This window comes from Motacilla alba, chromosome 1 (assembly GCF_015832195.1).
Source record: "Motacilla alba alba isolate MOTALB_02 chromosome 1, Motacilla_alba_V1.0_pri, whole genome shotgun sequence".
Classification (NCBI taxonomy): Eukaryota; Metazoa; Chordata; class Aves; order Passeriformes; family Motacillidae; genus Motacilla; species Motacilla alba.
Window position 1 is genome coordinate 46,902,797 of NC_052016.1, and position 23,382 is coordinate 46,926,178.

Sequence of the window (23,382 nt, forward strand, 5' to 3'; positions counted from 1 at the left end):
GACAACTATTCAGCCTTCCTGGAGTGGATCCTTATCTTTGCTCTACTGAATTACTTGTGGAATATATTGATTCTGCTGAGGGTAAAGAGGTTTTAGATACCTACTTCCCATGGAGATATAGCAATCTGAACCAGAACCTACCCTGGTTTCCTGAAGATCAATGTCTTGCAGCAGAGCAGTTTGTATTTGCTGTGTGTTTAACATAGCCTTTTGCAGACACCTTTTCCTTGAGAAAGGAAAGAGGAAGAAGGAAATGCAAAAATGACAGAAGATAATGTATTTATCCAACCTGAGAGAGGCCTTGTCCAAAATAATCTGCACGTATTCATGACATCCTTCTCATCTAGGTATTTCCTTGTGTTGAAAATCAAACTTTCGTAAGGGAAGAACTGCTGCGCCCTCCCTTCCTATATCCATTTTTGCTTAAATGCAAAACTTGTCACAAGTTACTATTTTCACTCCTCTGTAACACATGGCTAAAACTGTCTGAATGTCAGAAAAATTATCAGTGGACAAACTAGACAAATATATACACATACATGGAGAAATGGGGCTTAGGAAACCAGACTACAAATCTCTGCTCTCTTCTCAGTTACAAATATATTTAGTTAATATGTAAGAAAGAGGGATGCTGTGAGTTAAGAAATAGCTCCTTCCTTTTTTGGAGTTCAGAACAACCCAAATTCAAGGCTCTCTTTGCCCTTACCACAATGATGGGGAGGGAGTTCTGTGTAGGTGGTCACATCTGAATTACTCACTGTAGGCTCTACTTAGAGTCACTGTGGAGAAACTGAGATGACTCATTGTCTACAAAATTGATTCTTTCTCATTGTCTTCAAAAATAAAAAAAATAAATAAAAAAAGAAAAACCACCAACCCAGAGACTACCAGAACTCTGTATTGATCCAATCAGATGAGAAAAATCTCATGCAGGATGCCTGTATTTTTCTGTATGAAAGGTGGAAGCAGAAAGTGGAATCAGAATATGTAACCTAGAATCAGAGTATGTTTTAACAAAAAAAAAGTGAACTCTGTCTTTCTATGGTGCTGGAGACAGCAGTGATCAGCAGAAGCTGTACCCAAACAGGTGGAAATACTGAAAACCCAAGACTGCTCTGCTGGCACAAACCTTGAACACATAGACAATAGTCCCTCCACATCCTCCTTCTCACACCCCAGTGTTTAATGACTACTCTGTTACCATGTTGCTTCACCTTTGAGGAAAAAGACTTGGGAAGTACTCCCTCATAAGGCGCAGGAGCGTGGGAGTGAGATACCAATTCTAAGACTGGAAGACACAGCTTGAATTTTCAAGAACAGTCTACTCCAAAAGTCAACTTGGGTGAAATATGAACAGAAGATCCCACATTCTTCATTTCTTTTCAGATAAGTTCTGCTTACAAGTGAGATGCTGATCAATTTTGATTTGTTAAAGGTATCCATCTGCTGGTTAAATCACCTGATTTTGACAGTCATCCTTCAGCTGTTCATCTCTGGTTCTACAGGTCCCAGTGACCTGCCCTTACCTTCAGCATCTGCTCTCCACAGCAGGCAGACAGGCCCTTCAATCTCTCAACTGCACCAAACTCATTCCCAGCCTCCAGCCCTTTCCTGGGCAGATTTAGCTGAATCTGTTCTTGAAGGCAATCCTACTACCAATGTGTGCATTTCTCTTTGAGTAGACCACTGAGCAGTGATATCAGCTGAAGTCAACAACAGGATTTATTAAAACAGCAATAAAAACAGCACAAATGCTTTATTTTCACTGAAGGCAGAAGGTACGAATGAGGCTGTGGCTCAGCTCAGTAATTCATATACCAGTTCATTTTGTACCGGGGTAAAAACACACCAAACACTTTGATCACAAAACACAAAGCAATTATCACAGGTATATTCACTCCAGCAGTTATATTTTGTACAGAAAAAAATAGTTAGGTTAACCTTTAGCCCTGTCATTCAGTACTGCCACTGTTCTTCATAGGCCATAAGCTTTGTAGAGAATTTTCAAGGTCTTGGGATGTGTCACTTTTGCCTTGCCTTTTCTTGGCCTGCCTGTAGCTTTGGTTTAACTGGTTTAGGTGTGACTACAATTTCTGTAACTGGTCAGGCATGTATATCCCCTCTGTTTTATTTTTGTTAGTGTGTGGTACAACCACAGTTTTGCACAGACAACAGTAAAAAGCAGCTATTCTATACAGAATATTTACCACTAATGTAACTTTGTTGAGAGAAATACAACAGTCTGGTACCACAGCAGAGGACTGGAGAAGTGGAGACACAGGATGTGGCATGGAAGAGTAGAGGCACAGGATGAGAAACGGGGCACAGGCTTGACACCTGAGACCGTGGCCATAAACAAATCACCAATGGTCAACCGAAGAAGCATACCTAGAGCTGGACAAAACTGGCCTCAGAGATAACAAAGAGAACAAAGAAATGGTATCTAATAACATAAAAGGAACTATGTATAGCAAAAACTCAGATGCAATGTGGAACAGGAGACCAATGAAGAACAGAGACAGGCGTAAATTTGTTTTACCAAACAGACTAAAACGACCCCAGCTGGATTCTACAGGAAAGGAGGAAAGGAGAAAAGCAGGAAATCAACATGATGAACCTTGTACTTCTCCCAGGAAAGTACTCCAGATGCTGACAATTTGCTCTAACACCCACTACTACCAGAATAAAATCAGCAACTTTGGAACCTAGAAGAGCAGAAGAGGGGTGAACGTAACACCAGGAAGAGGGATAGAAACCAAGAACTAAAGGTACAACAGTTTTAACTGCATTATTATTCTTTATTTTTCAGTATTAATTGCATCTGGATTAATCGTGATTAGACTTCCAAAAATTCAGTTACGCTAAGAATAAATTCTTTGCCATATAAAAACACACTGCCTTTTTGGCTGTGAACAAGGTTTTGAGTGTAACACTTTGTCTGGACATGCAGTCTTCACATCACAGTAAATAACTCCAGATAAAAATGTTTTTTTATTCTAAACAGGTGTTGCCAGTCTTCCCAGAACAAAGGAAAAAAAAACCCCGAAAACTGCTGTTTTTCCAAATAGTTCAGCCGAAATATGATCACGCACCCATACCTGACCCAGACCAGATTTGAATCATTGGGTGACCTAGCATTAATGATTCTGGAGCCATGGCCAGAAGACTACAGAAGCCAAATCTGTAAGGTGGGAGCATTTGTAAGGAGCTAACAAAATTACTAGAAAATCACCTTGAAGGGGTTATGGAATCCAAAACTGCTAACATTTTCACTTCATCAAACATATCAGGATTTAGAAAGCAATGGTAAAGAATTCATATAGCAGAGAAGCAAGAGAAAAACAAAAAAAAAGAGCTACCTTGAAATCACTGGAAAATTACTGAGTGAGAACATTCTCTGGCAAAAGTAACTACAGATGGTAGGAAAGGGAAAAGCAAATACTTGAAAAGTTCCACTGATTTTTTTGTTGCTGTCTTTCACTGATTTTTTTCTTCAATTAGCTCCCAGTACTGGGGCAGTAAAAAAGCAAGATGTTATTTCAGTTAAAAATAAAGATGGGGTAATTACTGTGACAGTGTCTCTCCTGTATTCTCACTTCCCTGGGTTATCCCAGACATCTCTACAAACCAAGCACTTAATTCCCTTCCTGTCACACTCTTCCCTCAAGGTGGAATGGGCCTCCCATGGACAAATAAAAAGACTTTTTCATGTGCTGTATTACAACTACACTTGTACATAACATCCATATATCAAGGTGACCTGTGGACTATTTCCTTCATTTCTTATGAAGGCCTGTTGTTTGTTTCCCTTGACTAAGCTTTCTGGTAACGCAGAATATCCTGAACTGGAAGGGACCCACAAGGATCAAGTCCAGTTCCTGAGTCAACAAAAGCCCTTTGGTTTATGGATCAGGTCTCTTTTTACACTGCTGATACCCTCAGAACTGAAAAACCAGTAACACTAAAGCAGGTGATCAGGAAAAGATTAATGAAAAAGAAGATGTGGACAACTGATCTGCTGAGCCATTAAAGAGGTACTATGACCTTTCCAAATGCATTTCTTGCCTGTACACACGAGGTGTAAAAGAATTAGCAAAGGAAGGGAGAAGACAAAACATCAGAAATAGGGAACAAAATATGTTCGAGACAGGTGTTAACCTATCAGGAGCACAATCATGCAACAGGAATTGTGTAATTTGACACTGTCAGGTCATCCACAATCTTCAAATTCAGGTTCTACGATTGCAGCCACGCTGTAAATAGCCTGTAGTTAAGGAACTACGTGTACAACTCAGTGCTGTCTAGCAGAGACTGCTAGTCAACACAGCATTACCATCTCTCTTCAGAGAAGGCAGTGCTTGATGGGACCCAAGAGAGTCGTGTTCTGAGCCTCGCTTCACTCCTTGCCAGTTGTCAGATCTTGCCTCATGTCTCCACTGCAGCTTCACATCTCATCCTTAGACTTACTCACGCCGTGCCCAATCTTTTAGCAAGGAGTCTCAGTACTCAACTGCGCTTCCAAGAGCTTAGTAAAATTACCCACCAGACATTATTAAAAATAGAGCAGTCCTGGCTAAGGCACAATTAAATAGCTGGTCCCCATCTCCTCAACGTAGAAAGCATCATCATCTGTACAGCAGCTAGAACTACAATACTTAAACACCAGTGTAACCTTAATTACAACACAATGAAGAGGTGAGTATTAATTGCATTTTGTATTCTCAAATGGAAAATATGCTTAAACCCAAATATTTTTGTCACCAATAAAAAGCATTTTATTGAACGGTCAGAACTGGGACCAAGATATGTGGATGTGCCTGACAGAGGAAAACTTCTACGCTGAAGGTCTCGCACTCCAAGACCAGTAGAAATGGCTTCTGCTGAATGCAGAAACAGAAATGTGCATGGCAAAGATTGCTAGTAAAAATAATTTGTGAATTCTTTAGAGGCAATGGTTTCTCTTCACTGCTATAAATTAAAAGCACTAAAGTCCTTTTCACTAAATGTTATTTTCATTATTTTCTGCCCCAAACTCTAAGACTATTAAAAAGATTCTCCTTGTTTTACAGATCTATAAGCAGGCAGAACTGCTATTTATCTTCACAATACACAGTACATGAGGAAAAAACACCTCTGTCTCAGAAAGGACTTCAGTTGCAAGTAAGTGTTAGAAATTATCACTCATTTATTAAAATCAAGGATAATGAGCCCGTCTGGAGTCACTAATTGGTTGCAGGCTTAGTGTCAAGTTCCTGAGATGCAAAACCAGTTCATTATCAACACTCAGCCAGCAATGTACTTGTCTTTAATGTAACAACCTTGCTTTGCACTTACAAGAAATCAAATGCAAGAAATGCTCTCAAAGCCCATGAAGAAAACGACAGCTACTCGCATTTCACCAAACACCAGAACTGGCAAAAATCTTCCCTTTCAAACTCTAACTTCAATGACTCATCACAAAACAACTCAATCAGCAAAGCTCATACATCTGGTAGCAATGTGGTGCTACAGCTAAAGCCCTCCTCAGCCAACAGCTTACAGACCCAACTCCTTCCAGCATCACTCTCACCCATGGGGAAAGAATTCCTTCAACACAGCCTTAAATCAGACCAGGTATTGACAGAGCCTTATTTGAGACAAGGGGGGAGTTCATACCTCATGGAGTTACTGGTTCAACAGACCTCGCTGCACTGATTTACACTGAGTTTGTGTTTTCAGACTTATCCCTGCAAACATAAAGACAAGGAGCATGATTGCTCTCATATGCTTCAGTATAAGCGCAGTGCATCGGATCCACCGCGTCTGCAGACCTCTGTGGATGATAAACACCAGAACAAAGGTGATAACAGGCAACCAAGAAAGCTGTAACATCAAGCATTGCTACAGTCATGCTGGCGGGAAACATCTACCCACTGCCTTATCTTTCTCTAATCTGATACTGATGTTCAAGTATCACTGACATCTCCTATAGCAGATTTTTTACAATACAATCACCTCCACACTTTTGCACAGACAATACAAATTTATCTTCAGCAGACCTAACAGCAAGCCTCTTAGGTATCTTACTGGACCATTGCTCAGACTGAACTGTGATATGCTTTTTCTGAGGAATACAGAGAGATGTATGCTCATTCAGAAACTACAGAACATAACCACATAGGCTGCACGAACAAAATGCCTGATCACCTCTCAGGGAAAGTAAATATATGAAGTTTGCTACCACTTTTTTCACTAAAGTCATGTGTTCTGCTAAAGTTATACACAACTCTATCTGGCTTTCCTTTCACAAAAGGAAAAGATCATGGTAGAATTTTTTTGGCTGTCCCTTTGAATTCCAGAGGTCAGGGGGTTTGTATGCAACCTCAAATCTGCAAAAACAACAATACAACAAACCCACCCACAAATTCATTTTAAGAATGGTCTTGGAAGAAATCTGAATAACCAGCACAGCTGAACTGGGTTTCTCATTCACTCACCTAGGATCCTCAGGCCATTCTAGAGATACAAAAGCAGCCCATAACATTGACAAAAGCTCGCTCTTCTGGACATAACCATACGGTAGCTCATCAAACGTTTGAATCAGTGTTTTACCTCATTCCATCTTCTGTCTCATGGGTTGTTCCTGGACAGACACTGCAGACACACGAGCACTCCTTGCAAGCTGCTCGTCAAATACCACCACAGCTCTTTATGAATAGCTGGCTCACGGTCATGTGTGTTCCATGAGGACAGGATGGAAGGGGAATGTCCACCCTAAGTACTGACCTTTGGAAACCACAGAGAGCTGCAGAAGCCGGTGCTGTGCCACACAAAGCCAGCACTGGGTGAGACGGCTGAGACTTGAAAAGCAGAACAGCTGTTTCAGCACAACTATGAGGGCAGCTGAGTTAATTAGCTGTGACCTGCTCATCTGAAACTAACTCGGTATTTTCACAGAGAGTTGGCAATTTTTTACCCTCTACAAACAACTACACTGTAAGTCTTATTAGGAGTTTTCAAATGTTTTTCTGTTTGGGACAGAAAGTAGGTAACATTTGTTTAATTATTCCTACATCTTCCTCAAGGACCAAAAGTACTGCACATTACTAGGATCAACTAAAATATCAAAGCAACTTTCACTGTCAAATGCCCTTATTGTCATATCTCACGTGCTTTATTAAAAGACAAACCTGCAATATTCTTCAGGACACCTATTCAAATGTGAATTTGAATAAGGCTTATATATCAGTAAACTCTATCAAGCATGTCTCCTTGAGCAGCTAGACCTTAAGTTCCTCTACAAATAATAACACTTCCAACCAGGAGCTGAAAGAATCTAAAGAATGCACTGCTGTATGTATGTCATATTAGCATCTTTCCAAGTCTTCTAAATCTTGCATAAAACAATTCAGTAACTACAACTCAGTAAGGCTTCACATGGCTAGGTAATGGTGATTCTGGCGTGAGTGACGTTTGAGTCATTATTTGATTTTTGTTCCTTTTAAATGAAATGAATTATCAAAACTGATGACAGCATCCTCGTGATTCATTGTATTCCTCACATCATCCCCAAAGCTAACTTGTTCTTTTTAAACAAAATCATTTGGTGAAAATGTGTCATAGGTTACAATTTGAAGCTGGTCTAGCTGTTAGGTCACAATCGCAGAGATTAAAATAAGTACATTTCAATGCATACAAATAGTCCAATTAGCTTCAGAGAATTATTGTGATATATAAAATCAAATTGCAATACAGCTTTAATGAAAAAAACCTGATGATAATAAATCTACTGTCCAATTCATACACAATTATTTATTTGTGCATACGCATCACTAGACTGGCAAGGAAAGCTGATAATAAACATTCTGAAGGTCACCAGGCATCTCTCTTTACAAGACTCTGGTTTTATTCTCTTGTAATTTTGCCCTAACCTTGAACCATTTCAACTAAAAAGTTCCACAGCGTACACCAAGTCAAGATGAGGGCATTTTTATTAATAATTACAGATGAAAAACATTCATCTATTTCAAATAACTATATTTTGTCTGGAGTACATTCAACCCTCCCAACTGGCTAGCTTTCTTCTACAGGCTCTAGATGTTCAAGCAGAGACTTGAGATTCTGAAAGCTTTTGAATAAGCCTTTTTTACATCCCAAGGAATCTGTTACAGAGTCTGGGCCCTTCCAGGGCTTGGAGGACACAGCCTTGTGCATGCTCAACAGCAACAGATTTATCATCTCAATTTCCCCGCGGTTCCATTTGTGCAGGGCACGCTGCCGAGAGGCTCAACAGGAGCTTCCTTGTAGCCACCGGCTCTTCTGAGTTAAGCTCTCTTTAGTGTCCACAGGCCTCTTACAGTGAATGACCTCCAGATGGGTCCAAGTTGCCTGAGCTGATGCAGAGATAAAAAGAAGAATATATTGGGTCAGTTGGGTAAGGGGGAAAGAAGCCTGCAGGTTCTGGCAAGGCACTGGTAGAACTGCGCAAGGAAACCAGTACAGAGAGCAGGGAACAGAAGAATTTGATGAAGAAGGGTGAAATGAGGGTCAGGAGTCATGAAGGACTCAAGAATGAAGAAACCCGAGTGCAAACTGGGCGTTGCCTGTCTGAGGAGCAGATGGGTAATAGCCAAGCATGGGAGTTTTGAGACGCTGGCAACAAAGTGGCCACCAGCATCCTGGGCTCTAAGAACAGAGGCAGAACCAGGAGATCTAGGGAAGGATCCCCCTCTGCTCAGCCTTCAGTAGAGCATTTCTGGACTACTTCATCAAGGTATTAGCCTCACAGTGCAGGAAAGTCACTAGGGAACTAGAGGGAGTACAGGGAAGCACCACTGGGATAGTGGGGCTGGAGCACCTTGCCTGTGTGGAGGGAATGCTTTAGGGAGACAAAAAAGGCAGCCCCAGTGCCACCACTGCCAGTGGAAGATACAGAGGAGATGCCAATGGGCTGTCCAGAGAGTCTGTGTGCGCTTCATCTTTGTAGGTTTTCAAGACCAGACGGGGTAAATGCCAGAAGTAGCCTGATGTGATCTTAAAGCTGTCTCTGATGTGAGAGGGAGGCTGGACTCAGGGATGCTGAGATCTCTTCAGCCTGAGTTATCCAGTGATCCTACAAATTGGGCATGGCAAGGGCAGCCAGAACAGGACAGAACAACCTTCAGCAGCCACCAGGATATCCTGCTCCTGGGCTCTACCACAGCACCAGGGCTTCCCACACCACCAGCCCTATCGATCTCTCAGTGCCTGCCCTTGCTACCCTACTGCAACCTTCTCCATCAAACACAAGGCCCGAGCAGAATGTGCTTTCAGTCACTAAATTCAAATTTCACTGGTAGCTCATGGATGGTGGGAAGAACACAGAAGTCTCCTTTTGGCTTCTGTGGCTTAAGGACCTTGAATGTTACCCCCATGGCATTACAAACCATTCCGACCGCAAAGTCAGGCTCTCAGAAAAAAAAACATGATGGCAAAAACACAGAGGCTCAACACGCCACAGGAAATTTGTTCCTGAGGAGGACAAGGCCTGGCACGGGCACGGTAGCATGCTGAAAGGCAGCTCCCAAGCGGGTGCCGCGCCTGCCCTTCCAGCACCGCTCACCTGTGCTGCCCATCTCCCAAATCCCTCCCCCGCAGGTGCCAAGGGCAGGGGCACTGCTCTGCCTATGCAGGGATTCACCGAGAGCCTGGTGCAGGTAGCATCTCCTGCTCTGCTTAAAGGCCTGAAAGAGAGAGCGGCTATGCCGCAGCCGAGCAGAGCCCACGCCTGCCTTCCTGCTCCGTCACCCCACGGCCACCCCCAGCGCAGGTACAGCCCGGCAGGAGAGACCCGACCGCGGGGAAACGCAGGAGCCTCCCGCCCACGGAAGGAGCAAACAGCACCGGCTCCATCCCCTCGGTTTCCTTTCCCCTGGCGGCCCCTCCCCGCTCCCTCCCTCTGCCCCCACGCCCCGCGGTGGTCCCCGGCCGCCGAGCCCCGCGGGCGGGGGCGATGGCTCTGCGGCGGGCGGTACCTGGACAGGGAGTCGCCGCTGGGCGGCCTCGCCGCCGCCTCCCGCCCGGCGCCCAGGCTCTCGCAGCTGGAGCTCCCCTCCATGGCGGGCGGCCCCGCGGCGGGCGGTGTCCCCGCGTCCCTCAGCCCCGCGGCCGGCGCCCGGCGGGGCGGGAAGCGGCCATGCTGGCCCGGCGTGCCGCGCGGGGGGCGGGCCGAGGCGGGGCGCTGAGGGGGCCGAGCCGCCGCGGGCTGCGGGGAGCCGGGCAGCGCCGCTGCCGCCCGCCGGGCCGGCCCTCGGGGGGCGCGGGGGTTGGATCGTGAGGGTGTAGAGTGGGCCGCGATCCCCCTGTTTGTCCTCTTGGGAACCGAGGGGAGGTGGCAGTTCCTGGGCTCCATCCCCGGAGCACGGTGGTCGTTCCTAAGGGCAAGGAAGTGGTCTCAAGCATCGCTCTTGAAGTCAGCTCACCTGCGTTAGGTTTTCCAGTTGGGTTGTGTACCCACAGTTAAAACAGTTGTGCTGCTCACATTTGCAATTGCCCCTATCTGCTGGAGGATCCTCACTGAGTCTGTCCCTCGAGTGGGTGGAGCAGGGGCTGTGGAAGGTAGCAGGTCACAATCGCACCAGTCACGGCTGCAGGGCGCTGGCGCGGATCCTCTGCGAAGTTACCCGACGGAGAGCTCGAATGCATCCATCCATGGCGATCTGTGTCCCGAAAGCTTTGCAGGCACAGTTCGGCATCAAGTGTTCTGCAGGAAGAGCCGTGGGACGCCCAGTTCCTTGAAGCGGTTGAAGAGCGGGAGAAAAGCTCTTGGCGTTGCTTACAATGACATCGTAAGCCTCCCATATTAAGGATGCAGATGTCTTTCAAATGTTTAGCTATTTTGACAAGAATCTCTTGAGAGGCAAGAATTGCCTCATTGACAAGAATGAGGCAAAAAGAATGAACCACTGGGGATGTGTTAGAGGGCTGTGGGTTTCCAGAAAGACTTGCTTGTTGGCAAAGAGCATCTGATGTCAGGAGCATCCATCCAGATGGACCTTCCTGTTTAAATACTGCCTCAAAATAGGATAAACCCTGTGTCTTCTAAGCATTTGTATACTGTGTGGCTGTAGAATGGTTATCAAAACATCATCCCACTTCATGCTCCAAGGAGTAAATTAGTTGATGTGTTTCTCTCTGTTGTTTCCCATTTGGTTCCTGTTGTCAAAAGTCATTGAGGATTCTGAAGCAGGTTCGTAGCATCCCCATCTGAGACTGCGTGATCCAGCTGTGAAACGGCCTCTGTCGCTCTTTCCTTTAGTCTCTATCAGCTGCTGTTGAGCAAGGTTGATGTGGGATGGTTTTGAAGCAGGTTTAAACTTGAAAATGCAGTTTAATTGAAGCAGGGTTTATTTTTGTATTTTTCATTTGATCTTCTGAGCAAAAAGCTACCAAATTGGCAAATGAGTTTTGGGGGATGGAAGGTTTCAGCCTAGAAAATTGAGTTCCTGGAGGCTTTTCTAAAATGAAAACTCTGTTTTATGGTTAAAAGTGAGATCCTTGTTCGAAAAATAAGCTAATTGCTAGTGGTTTATTGCAGCGTTAAAATCCAAACAAAATGCCTTGACATTACAATTGAAAATCATTACAATTGAAAATTCCATAGACCTGTGCTGATTTTGTACCAGCTATAAAATTATTTAAAATGTTCATCTTTTTTCCTTCCCTCTGGTTAGGGGCAATGAACATTTTAGAAGCACCATTTATTAATAAAAACCGAGGTATGAATGGCAAACTGTCTCTCTGCCTCTTCTGTTTAGCTTTCCATCCACGCCTGTGTCCAGCGAGCAGATGGTGTCCTCTGTGGGGACATGCGGCCAGGGGGTGCTGTGGCAGCAGTACTTCAGCATCTTTGCTGAGCTGTCAGGCAGTTCCTGGTAGCCTTTTCCCACTGGTGTGCTCTCTTCCCAGCCCTTCCGGGGATGGAGTTCCTGGCAGTAGAAACCCTTGGGAGAGGTCAGCGCTGTAGAACTAGCACAAAGCAGTGCATGTCTCCCTTTCAAATCTTATCAAATAGCCTTGTGGTGAGTTGGTACTACCTCTATTCCCTCTGCTAAGCTTAGTTTGATAGAAGTGCAGTTGCTCAAAAAAAGTCAAGTAGGAATAAAAACAATATATAAACCTCCATTGCTATGTGAAGGTATTAGAATGCCTTCCTTTCTTTCTAATTTGCTATTGATGTGGCATCTCTAAGTAGTTTATTGATGAAGTGCTCTATTTGCTTTTCACTGCCCTGTTTTGTTCTTGGCCTTATCCCCAGGGCCTGTGAAACCCTTTAGAAATTCCCACTGGTGCTTTGTAAATGAGAACAAAGCTAATCACCTCCTGCATCTCTCCTGCTGCTGAAAGAAACTAGCAGTCTGCTCAGTGAGTCTTTCTGCTCAACAATACCACATTTTCAAAGTCAGTCAGAATATTCTCTCTGTGAAGGGTGTTTCCTCAGGGCTCTTAAAAGTGATGGGGAATTAAATAAAGGCCTGACATAACCAAAACCAATTAAGGACAATTCACAAGACTGTTGTATAACTGATGCAAAATAAGTGTCGTTCAGTCTGTTAACCTACTTTTGCTTGCCACATCCCCTACCATTATCTTACAAGTATCATCATTTGGATTTGGGTTTGTTTGTTTTTTATGTTTTTAATAAGAGAATGTTCTGTCATTTTGTGATTTCAACACAGGAAACAGTAAAATAAAATTAACATCATGGATAAGTAATAGAATTATCTGTGTTCATCTTTAATACCATGTGGCTGACACAGCTGAGTGACATGTGAAAGAGAGAATGACAAGGAGCTTCCTTGAATCAAAGGTGTAAAAGTTAAATTCCAAGTAAAAGACAAACAGACATCCTCTAATATTTCCTGAAATTGTATGTGGTTTTAGCATATACAAAGTGAAAAATATGTAGCCCCAGGCTTTCTTAGGTGTTTAGAGGCTGTCAAAGCTGTGGTGAACACAGCACAAAGAGGATAATATTTGTACATGTAAAACATGATTAAGTGAGGGGAAGTAAGACTTTTGCTTCAGCCCTTCTGGGTGAAAGTGAGATTCTATTCTGTGTCCATGTATTTAAACTATGTGTCTGTTGAATTAAGGGCTTTCTAGCTCTGTACGTATGTGTGGTCCATACATCTGCTATATCAATGTGCCAGATGTTATGAATCCATATGTTCTCATTCCTGGATTAGTTCCTCAGCTTTGCTGCTGCACAGCCAAACACAGGTCTGTTGTGTCTCACACGTGGGGCTCACCAAAACTAGGGACAGTCACACACCCCGGATACCCTGGCATAACCTTTTGCAGGGGTCTTGTGAGGATGTTTGGCCATGGTCTGTGACTGCTTGACTAAATGTCCCTGGAGCAGAGGAGGAATTATGTTTCTACAGTGGTCAAAGGGTAGACCATGAAGCAGGATCGTGTACTCAAATAGTCCCCTCTGAGAAAACTTGCTCTCTTGCTGCAGTCTTTATCATAGCCTGTCCTTACATGGTACAGCTCATCAGACATTCCCCTCCCTTCCCCTCTTCCCATCATACGGCTCATCCCATGGTTGAAAGGCCTATGAACAATAAGGGAGTCAGAGCCCTAAACCCTTCTGAAAATGATCACCTTTCCCTTTTGCTCCAATCCCAACATTAAAATCTTATCCATCCTAAAACTAGCTCTCTTTGCTGCAGCTCTATGGATCTCTCATATTTTTGCCACTATACTCATATATTCCTGTGCCCTCTTAGCACATTAAATGGCTCATGGCAAAGTCAGCTTCACACACTGTGCCTTCTCTAGTCTAGTTCCCATCAATGAGTCCAAAAAATTTGCAGCATGACTCAGTCCCATAATTGTTCTGAAAACCACACAGCCAGAGACACCCTTGTCTCTCCTTTGATTCACTAAAATGGTTCTGAGATTTATTACATTTTCTTGTCTTCTTGATCTACAGCTTCAGGGCAGTGGGCAGGCGATAAAAGATTCTCAGTGCCTTGGGAAGGGCGGATTGTCACTGGTGAGATCCCACTGTGATGTATGATCATCAAATCACACTGGAGGTGACATGTGTTCCTTTGTCAAGCCCCATCAGCTGATAAAGTATGAGGTCAGAAACAGCAAGAGCTTTGGCACAGGCAGAGAGGTTGATGAAGAACAACTCACTGTGGCTGTGATTTGGAGCTAGAGCTGCTTGTGGTTGCAAGAACATCTGTTACAAGATGGTCATAGGGTACATGCACAGATTTGGTCCTGCTGCTGCATAATGCCTGTGCTTTTGAAGTTGGAAACTAGTCAAAACCAAGAGAGGGACTTAGGACTTATAGCTACACTGAAATTGTCACTGTGCCTCCAAAGTTACTATACTTCTGGTTAACCTGATCAGAATGGTCACCTCAGCTCACCCACAGTGTGGTTCTGGACAGGCTATGATGGCACCCTGACAGTGCTTTTGCCTTGCACCCCCCTCTGTGTTTGATAGAAACAGAAGCAAATGATCCATGACCCTTTAACCCTTTTTTTGGGTTTTTTTTTTTTAATGCAGTCATGCACCTATTGATGCAAGGTGCTACAGACATGGGGCTCTGGACTCAGCCTGGAGTAGACTATAGCTTGTTACCTGTTTTTGAAGCACTTTTGATGGGCTCGCTGTTTTGTTCTTCCTGCTGCTCTGTCTGTGTACTGCTTTCTTGCCCTCACTCCCAACACCAGCTCGTGGCTGCCCACAGAACAGTCAGGCATGAAATATGCCACAGGCTAATGAGTACATCACGTTCCATCCGTGTGTGCTCAGTGTGCACAGTCCGCTGGAGTCACCACACAATTCACCTGGCTTTTAATTGCCTGATGCTTTTAATTCTCGATGGCCTGTGCATTATTGCAGTGCTCCATAGCTTGAGTTTGCTTACAGCTACCTGATGGTACCAGCAGAGTCCAAGGAACGGACTGCAGTGCTGAGCAGACAGGGAGCCTGAGGACTGTGGGCACCTGGAGAGCTGCAGGCCTTGGGCTCTAGGGGCAGGACTTCCACTGCTTGCTGCAGAACACACAGATCAATTTTGTGTGTCAATTCAAATAAAGCATCTTTTCTCCTGAAGGACTAAATACATCACAGCAGCTGTCCGGCTGTTTGGGCTGTTGCACTCCAGCAGCTCCTTGGCATCTGTGTAATGGTCTTCAATCTGGCAAACATGAAGTAAGAAAGAATTACTCACAGGAGTTAAATTGAAAATTCTGACACTTGTTAAACCACTACTACTGGAAATAAATACATTTCCAGAAGCAGTAGGGTGATCAGGCAGGAAGGAATTATGTGGGGGTAAGAATTGGTTTGGTACTGTCAGACATTAGGAAGGTGTCTAAAGTCTCAGCACTTGCAGTCTCTGAGATGGGAGAAGGTGTTCATATGGAGAAGAAAAGTCTCTGTACCTCTTAAATCTCAAAGTTGTGTTTTACAGTCCTGATTTATACACCAATTTCCAAGCAAACATTCATTTAAAATTTAGTAATTTTATGTCTACATTGTCTGAAATAGTACTGTCTATATTGCCTATGTGCACACAGACTCCTTAAAGTGAGATTTTAATCTGCAGCTGCTATGTTTAATAGCTACAGTTAGGGAAATGGTTAAGAATACTTGATTTTATTGCATTTATACTTCCTTTTCTGTTAAGGAAGATGCACATTTGTGGTAGTGTTTTAATGAAACACAATAAAATTTTGATGGTAAGATCTGAAGGACACTTCTAGAATATAAAACACAGTAGAAATTAATTTAAATTTAATTCCTTTTGGTTTCCTTTTTATTTACCTTGATGGCTCAAATTTCTATGTGGAAGGCTCATACTTTCTTTTAAAAGCAACAGGGTGTTATGCTCTAGTGATGAAAGGACTGGGGAGTTGCAAACTTAACAGTGAGCGCAGTAAGAATGAAGTATCTGAGAGTGTTTGATTGTCTGCTCTGTGTATGTTACCTGTCTGCAGTGTGTGAGCTGTAGAAAATGTTCAGCAAGATACTGAAGACACATTTAGCCCATGGATACAATGAGGGAAGAAGCTTATTGCCATTTCCAATGGAACTAAAGTTTGGAAAAGGCAGATCACAAGTCTTTGATGGGGCTGGAGGAGAACAAGGCTGAGTATTGCAGGAATGAAGCAAGACTGCTCCAGAAGGAACTGGTTCTAGTGTGAGCAGAAGCCAATTTGCTCCACCTGGCTCCATGGCCAGCATCCCCCTGACCACTTTATATTTTAGCAATGTGGACCTACCCATGGAGTTGTTTCCCATTGACTCCAGGACCATCACACACCCAGTATGAGGATGCTGGGCAATGTTTCTCGGAGCACCAGACAGCTGGAGAGTGTGTGCTTCTCCCAAGAAGGTGGTAGTGAGTGGCTAGGCAGGGAAGTGCACAACTAAAGGAGCCTGCAGTGTCCTGCAAGTGGTCTCAGACTCTAATTTTGACATGTACTGAAAGCACTAGTTACTGTTCCTGTTTTCCTAGGCAGGAACAGCACTGCCCTCCTCCTGAAGCAGGCTTTAGCTCATGAAAGGAGCAGACAGCTTTTATCCATTCTGCCCCTTGTTTGATTGATAAATTCATCAATTTGTGTTGTATTCACCAAGGTAATGTATGAAAGAAATATTTAGGATGCAATGCCACATGTACCAAAAGTTAGGAAATGCCTGGTTCTCACATTTCCAGTATAACCTACAGGGATCCCACTCAGGCATCCCATCTCAGCACTGGATGCAGGAAAGGTTCAGGGCAAAAAGCAAAAAGGAACTGTGCAATTAGAAACCAGTTTTATGCCTGCACATAAGGGCAGGCTTCGCAAGCAACACCAAATATGCAGCTTCTGGTCATAGTTCAGCATTTGGATATCCACTGCTCTTACCCTGTGCTGAAATATAAGCTCCTGCAGTTTTTGAAGGCCAAAATGAAGCTTACATGAATGTAATAAGTTACCTTGCTGCTATCTACAGTGAGTCACCGCTGAACCTTCAGTACGGTAACTCAGAGACTTTGATGATCTTAATAGCCTCATTCTGCTGGTGCACATCTGTATGACTGGGGTCTCGGATGTTTCAAAAGGATTGCTGTCTCATGTGTTTGGCTCAAAAGATAAGGAAAAGGAGCACAATCCAGTATCCTTTCCTGCCCTTGAAGGACAGGGGCCTCAGGTCCCTGCAGTTTGGGAGACTGAGAGGGACATACACTGCTGGTGGTGTATGAAGGAAGTGCTAGCCCTCATTTCTAAGCTGGGGAATTTTTGACCCTAACAAGGAAGGAGAAGGATGAGAAGTGAGTTTTAGTGCTGGATATGTTAGCACTCCTGTGGAGGGAGAACAAAGAAGCCTAAGGCAACTGCTCTTTTTTTTTCCCTGCTCAGGGATGGCATCCCTCTGTCCCTCATGGGGGCCCCAGGGTGGTGTGACAGGATGGTGACATGATGCACAGTCCTCCATCATCTCCCAGGTGCAACTGCTCTGGCAGCTCAGCTGTGACTGTGTAATATCTGCTGCTGCTCTGCCAACAGGTTCAGCCCATCCTCAGCATGCTGACAGACAAGCTCAGGTGGTTCGGGAGCAGAGACAGTTTGGAGGCTGACGCTTTGGCTGGGACATGTTTGCTTTGGCCAACTCTGCTACAAAAGCAACTGCAGAGAGCAGAGGTGCTTTGTGGTGTTGGCAGTGCCTGATGTCAGCAGGAATTCAGAATGAGCCCTGACTTGAACCATCAGCACGTGCCTCATAGCTCCCTCGATGCTTCAGTCATTCTGGAGTGTTGCCAATGTGCTTTCCAACCTAAAGAAACTGAGAAGTATAATAACAGAGGTTTAACATTCAATGTCTCAACCAAAGCAGAGAGGAATTTCCAAGTCGAAGTCACTTTTTTACCCCAAAGACAGAGTGTAGAGTATGAATACGTGCTTCCAAAAAAATGAAGGTCTGATCCCTTCACAGAAAAGGATCACAAGGGTCCATTGCAAAGGCAAGGGTTAAGTAACCCTAATGTAGGATGGACCAGTGTCCCCAGTAAGAGATATTAATTCACTTTTAAAATGGAAAAGAAGAAAAGGAGAGAAATGTCCTTGTTCTGCTCCAGCATTCTTCACGGACAAGATATAAAGCCTTTGGCTGTATGAACATGTTGCTCAATAACCTGAATATCTGAGCTCAGTGCACATTGTAAAAGTACCTGTACAATGTTCTAGGGAGCATATTCCCACTCTCATTAAATGTAACACAAACTCGAATAAACTTCAAATTTATACTATGATGACAGTGAAGATGAATAAAGTTATTTTCTTCACCGTGGGGCCTCTGAAGTCACAAATAATGCAGCTGTTTTAGGTGATGGGCAGCCTAGGAAGTCAGGGCTGTGTTTGCTCAGAATGAGGTTCGCTGTTACAAAGAATTTTCCTTTATTCTCTAAGGATGATATAAATTGCCACAAGTCCCAATTAACTGTTTCAGTGATGACATCTTTCAGAGAAATAGGCTGGAACAGGAGAGGAGAAATATATAATGAGTGAGGTTTTCGCCTTTGCTCTGCCCTTTCTGTAATGAATCAAATAAGAATGATAGTGAAGAAGAATAATCCATAAAACTCCCAAATGCAGTTGGAAGAGATGTTCCCTCATGCAGAAATCAGCCATCGGTCTGCCTTCTAAAGATGCTTTCAGAAGCACTGGACCTGGTATTTTGAGAGGATGATGCTGGAGACAGAAGGGCCTGGAGCCAGCGTGCAGCAGCAGCCACAGTGAGGAGCAGAGTGGCTGCCCTGGGCAGAGTTCTGGTGCCTGGGGGCAGATACTGCAGCCCGTGTCCCCAAAGCTGGCTAAACTGTGCAGAATAGCTTGGTATCAGGGGCATGCCAAGGTATCTTGAGACCCCTTTAGCCCTGTTTGTGAAGCTGCAAGTTTCTCAGTTCAGTAAAAATCTGATTTAATGTCATAACCTCTCTGAGAAAGACTCTCCATTGTTCACCAGTATTTGAAATTGTGAACTTCATATCAGTGTTTTATACTGCAGAATAGCGTGCTCTTCACCCATCCAATAAGAATTGTCCAGCATCTTTGTCTATAAATCTGTTAGGTCATGCCTGCATTTCCCTGCTATTGTTTTAGGAGTCTCCTTCCGGTATTTAAAGACGGGGAAATATCTTCTTTAATATCTGTTGTCTTCCACCTTTGAAGCTGTGCTGAGCAACAAAGACAGACAAACATTTAATTCTCCCCTAATCCTTTAAATACCTCTACAAGCACATGGTGTTCACACGCTGTTAAGCCCCTCTCCTGCAGCAGCAGTACATCTTCTTTTAACTCTGCCTCTAAAGCCTGCAGCTTCAGCTGGGGTGGAACAGGAGCCCATGGTACCACATCATCCTGTGGTGCCTGTCCTTCTGGGTGGTATGCAGAGGGATGGTTTTCCATAATAAAGCAATCATCTGGATTGAATTGCAGATACCTAATCCTCTCACAAGGTACTCTGTTTAGTTTTGTGAAGTGAACAAAGACATCAACTTAGACATGCTCCGGGCTGGATTCGGGTATCTCTGAGAGCTTCTGATCATTGCTGTGATTAGCCAGCCTGATCTGGTAACTTTAACACAAAAGTGCAAGCACACGATCAAAATCTTCAGGAAAGGCAGCTGAAATAGAAAATTTCTCTAACTTCACTCCCCAGGAAAACATCTGAAGGGGCAGACATGACAGCTGGGACAAACCCATCTCTCTCAAGCCTCCTGCTGGTTTTTCATAGTGTAGAAGCAGAGTGGGATTTGAATAGCTGCCTTACAGGATGGGAAGTGGGCTGGGATGCATTGCTGTTCATATGAATTGGTAAGTATTCATTGACTTAAGCCCCAAAACCCATTTTTTCCCCCTTTCCTTCCTCAACATGAAAACTTTTCACTTGTTTTCAATGATTTTGCAGCCTTTCTGTGAGGACCCACATTTAGTCTGTTCCACTGGCTGAAGACAGATAACCACACCAGTATCATTTCTGACAGCTGCCTAAAGCAGGTCCTGAGGAGCTTCAGACCCCATACCCTCCTCAGACAGTCTATCCTCATATTATCCTTCCCGTTACAAAATTCTACCTGGCATCTAACCTGAAGCCATGCTTTCTTGGCCTGTAGAGATCATTATGGAAAATACCCAATCTTTTACCCTGGCAGCAAAGATCTATCCATTCAAAGACTCTCTTTCCTATTCCCACTCAAATCTCCTCTTCTTCAGGCTAAAGAACCTTCATTATTCTCCATATATTTTCTAGATTTCTGTTTATTTGCATTGCTTATTTCTGCCTGGACTACATCATATTTCCAGGATGGCACTATTCTACAAGCTAAAATCTGAGGGCCAGACAACATCATTTAGATCAATGTAGGCATGGGAGCTGGGCTTTGGGCTTCTTATCGAAAATCTTGCCTTTTATCAAAGGCTGTAAAAGCCTGGTGAAAGAATTCTCTCATGAAAGCTTAGATAATTTAATAAAAAGTAGCATTTCTGGAGCTAATCTGTCATCCGTGTGCACAGCTACGCTGTGCCGCGGTGTTGGTGGCCATTGGGAAATTTTTCTTTATTGCACACTCTCACTTGCTGAAAGCTAAAACCAATCTAATAGCAGGAGGCTTTGGAGGCACAGTAAAGTGTATGAAAAAGACTCAATTCTAAATTTTTTGTAAAAGAAAACCAAAAGGGGAAGCCAAAATAGGCCACTACTGAGGGTTAAAAAGACAGATGTAACAAAAGAACATTTCTGAGATTTTGTGCTGATTTGTGCTCTTGAGTCACTTATAAAAAGACTATATTCAATGTTGAGAAACTAATGAAATGTTCTTCACAAAAGGTTTTTTTAATTACATTTTTAATGGTTTACTTCTTTAAACAGCACTATCTTGTTATCTGTTGAAAGCTTCTCTTTGCAACCTTCTAAAGCACTCCATATATTTTCTGTGAGATTTTAAACTCCCCAGTATAAACAGATGGTCTATTGGTATTTGTATGTCAGAAGCTAGCAGTTTATATGGTAAAACACACTAGATTAAGTCTTTGGTATTGGAGGGAAAGATAATGAATAAGATTATCATGTGATGGCTTTACTCTAGTAAGATCCACACAGGTAATCAAGACCAGTGTGGCTATAATAATATAATAATATAATAATATAAAGATGCCAAACAACTATGGGCAAACTCTTTGGTTAGTGGATTTGCTACTTAAATGAAGGGAAAAGTTAGCTTTCAGGGCGTGTTATGCATGAAATCCTGATTTTAGCTGTACTAATGCAGTTAACTTGCAGCTCACTTGTGCATGGGGACACCACACAGCCCTGCAGCTTTGATCAGCCTTTTGGAAACACACATGGGGTTCCTGCCTCTGCTGTACACATACTGGGAGCCTGGTTAAAGACAAGGTTAAATTTGAGGAATCAAATAATATGTCATGTGGGTTCATGTGGGTTCTGACACATTTCTCTTTTTAAAAACTGCACTTTGGGAAAACTCATCAGCTTCCTTCGCAAATAAACTTGATGAGATGCAGCCAAATTGCGGAGTTCCCCATACATTTTTCCTTGAAAAAGATGTCTTTCACTGATGGAAATGTCATTGGTATACGAATTATACTCATATATTAATCTGACTGTTATGTGTGCCCACTTGTTCATGAAATCAGCTTATGGAACTAACCCCACAGGCCACATCTACAAGAAGGAAGTTTCCATATCAGATCCTTAAACAATACTACAATAATTTCTAATAAATATTTCTCAGCAGCTGGTATGCTAGGACCTCTTCAGAAACTAATTGAATTAAAAAGAAAAAAAGAAAAAGGCCTCTAGATTGGAACTTTCCTGTTGTACTTGGAGGCCAGGTAAGCACAAAAGGTGATTTGAATACATTCCCTGGTTTTATTTTCACCATGACACTCCAATATAATGGTATCAAGGAAAAACCCTGCCCTTACATGATGTTCATAGAACTTCACAACAACTAGGAACATTACCTTTCGTCTCCAATTGATACTGAGGGATAGGTTTTGCCATCAGATCTGCTAACTTCAACAGGAGTGCATGGATGCACCTATACTCAGCATTTCACCCAAACGCTGAACAGCACCACAGGGTTTCCCTCATGTTCCTGGACAAGAAGGATAAAACCAAACAACTGTGTCCTGTCAAACAGGGCAGACCAGTCAACCAGAGTGAAAACATGTGAGGCAGCCCTCCAAAATAAATGTAGATAGAGCATCATTGTTGTCTGAAGCCATGTACAGGAATGCAGGACGAGTCTGGGGAGAGGGAGCTGCTCACCGGGCACGTGGCAGCGCAGCCAAGGGGAGCTTTATCCCGGCTGCTCTGGGAGGCTCAGGCTGCCTCTGCCACTGCTTGTCCTGAGGCTGCTGGAGCAGCTCATGCAGCCTTGGTACCCAGGCGTGCAGCACACCAACAACACACATGTGTCCACCCACAAGGGCACTGGGTGCTCACTCTTCAGCACACAGGAGGCTGGGTCATTACAGGAAAAACAGTCATCTAAGCTTTGGCTCTTTTAAAGGAGCTTCTTGAAATGAAAATGCCAGTTTGCCGAATGCTACTTCATGTTGAGTTTCATTTGGTTTAGTTTTGATTTGGTTTTCTTTTGATTTGCCTTGTTTTGTTTGGTTTTGTTTTGTTTTTGTATGTTTTTGTGTTTGTTTTGTTTGTTTGTTTTTTGTTCTATTTTGTTTGGCTTTGGTTTTGGTTTTCTAAAGATGAAATTTCTAAGTCCTAATCAACCTGCTTTTTCAGCTTGCCTGACCTTTTCTTGACCCAAAATGCCTAATTTAAAAATTAGAATGAAGTAAGCTTTTACCATGCTTGAAACTTCTATTGTGGCGGGAGGAATCGCTGTCCATGTCATCCCTGTCCCTGCAGCTGCCAGACCTCCATGCTGCCGTGGGAGGGAGCAGCGCTCTTGGCTGTGCTGCCCGAGCTGGTAGTGGTTCCCACCAAGTGATTTGGATGCAGTGGGAAAGGTCAGCCCTTGCCTGGGCCTGGTGCAATTCCTGCTGTGCTGCATTTGGCCAGGCAGGGAAAATATTCACTACCACTCACCCCCTCCACGTGGCCTCACTGGCTACATCCCTCTGGGCACAGGAGACAGGCCTGGGGACATTTTCTGGCACAGGGCGACTTGTATTTTATACTATCTTATCCCTCTCGTCCTACACCCGCAGTGGGAATGGCTTTTTGTTGTGAGACCTGTAGGAGGGTTGTCACCATGACATGTTTATGAAAATCCTTTTGTTAGGATTTTCTTCTCCTGAGAAGCTGAGAGGGCCTCAGGAACAAATGTAAACAAATTGTTATCTGCTGCTGTGGACTGCAAC

General features: G+C 43.7%; 1 protein-coding gene across 3 annotated transcripts in view; it reads right to left on the reverse strand.

The window, feature by feature from the left end:
* Positions 1-10,181, reverse strand: part of MTMR2 (myotubularin related protein 2) — a 63,309-nt gene extending 53,128 nt beyond the window's left edge. The window contains exons 1-2 of one of the 3 annotated variants that reach the window (XM_038131572.1): positions 9,993-10,131; positions 6,592-8,372 (exon numbers count right to left, since the gene is read on the reverse strand). In XM_038131572.1, coding sequence (XP_037987500.1) covers positions 6,592-6,596 — 5 coding nt within the window. In that variant the 5' untranslated portion in view covers positions 6,597-8,372; positions 9,993-10,131. The other 2 variants (XM_038131561.1, XM_038131581.1) reach the window with 2 other exon arrangements.
* Positions 10,182-23,382: the final 13,201 nt, after the last annotated feature.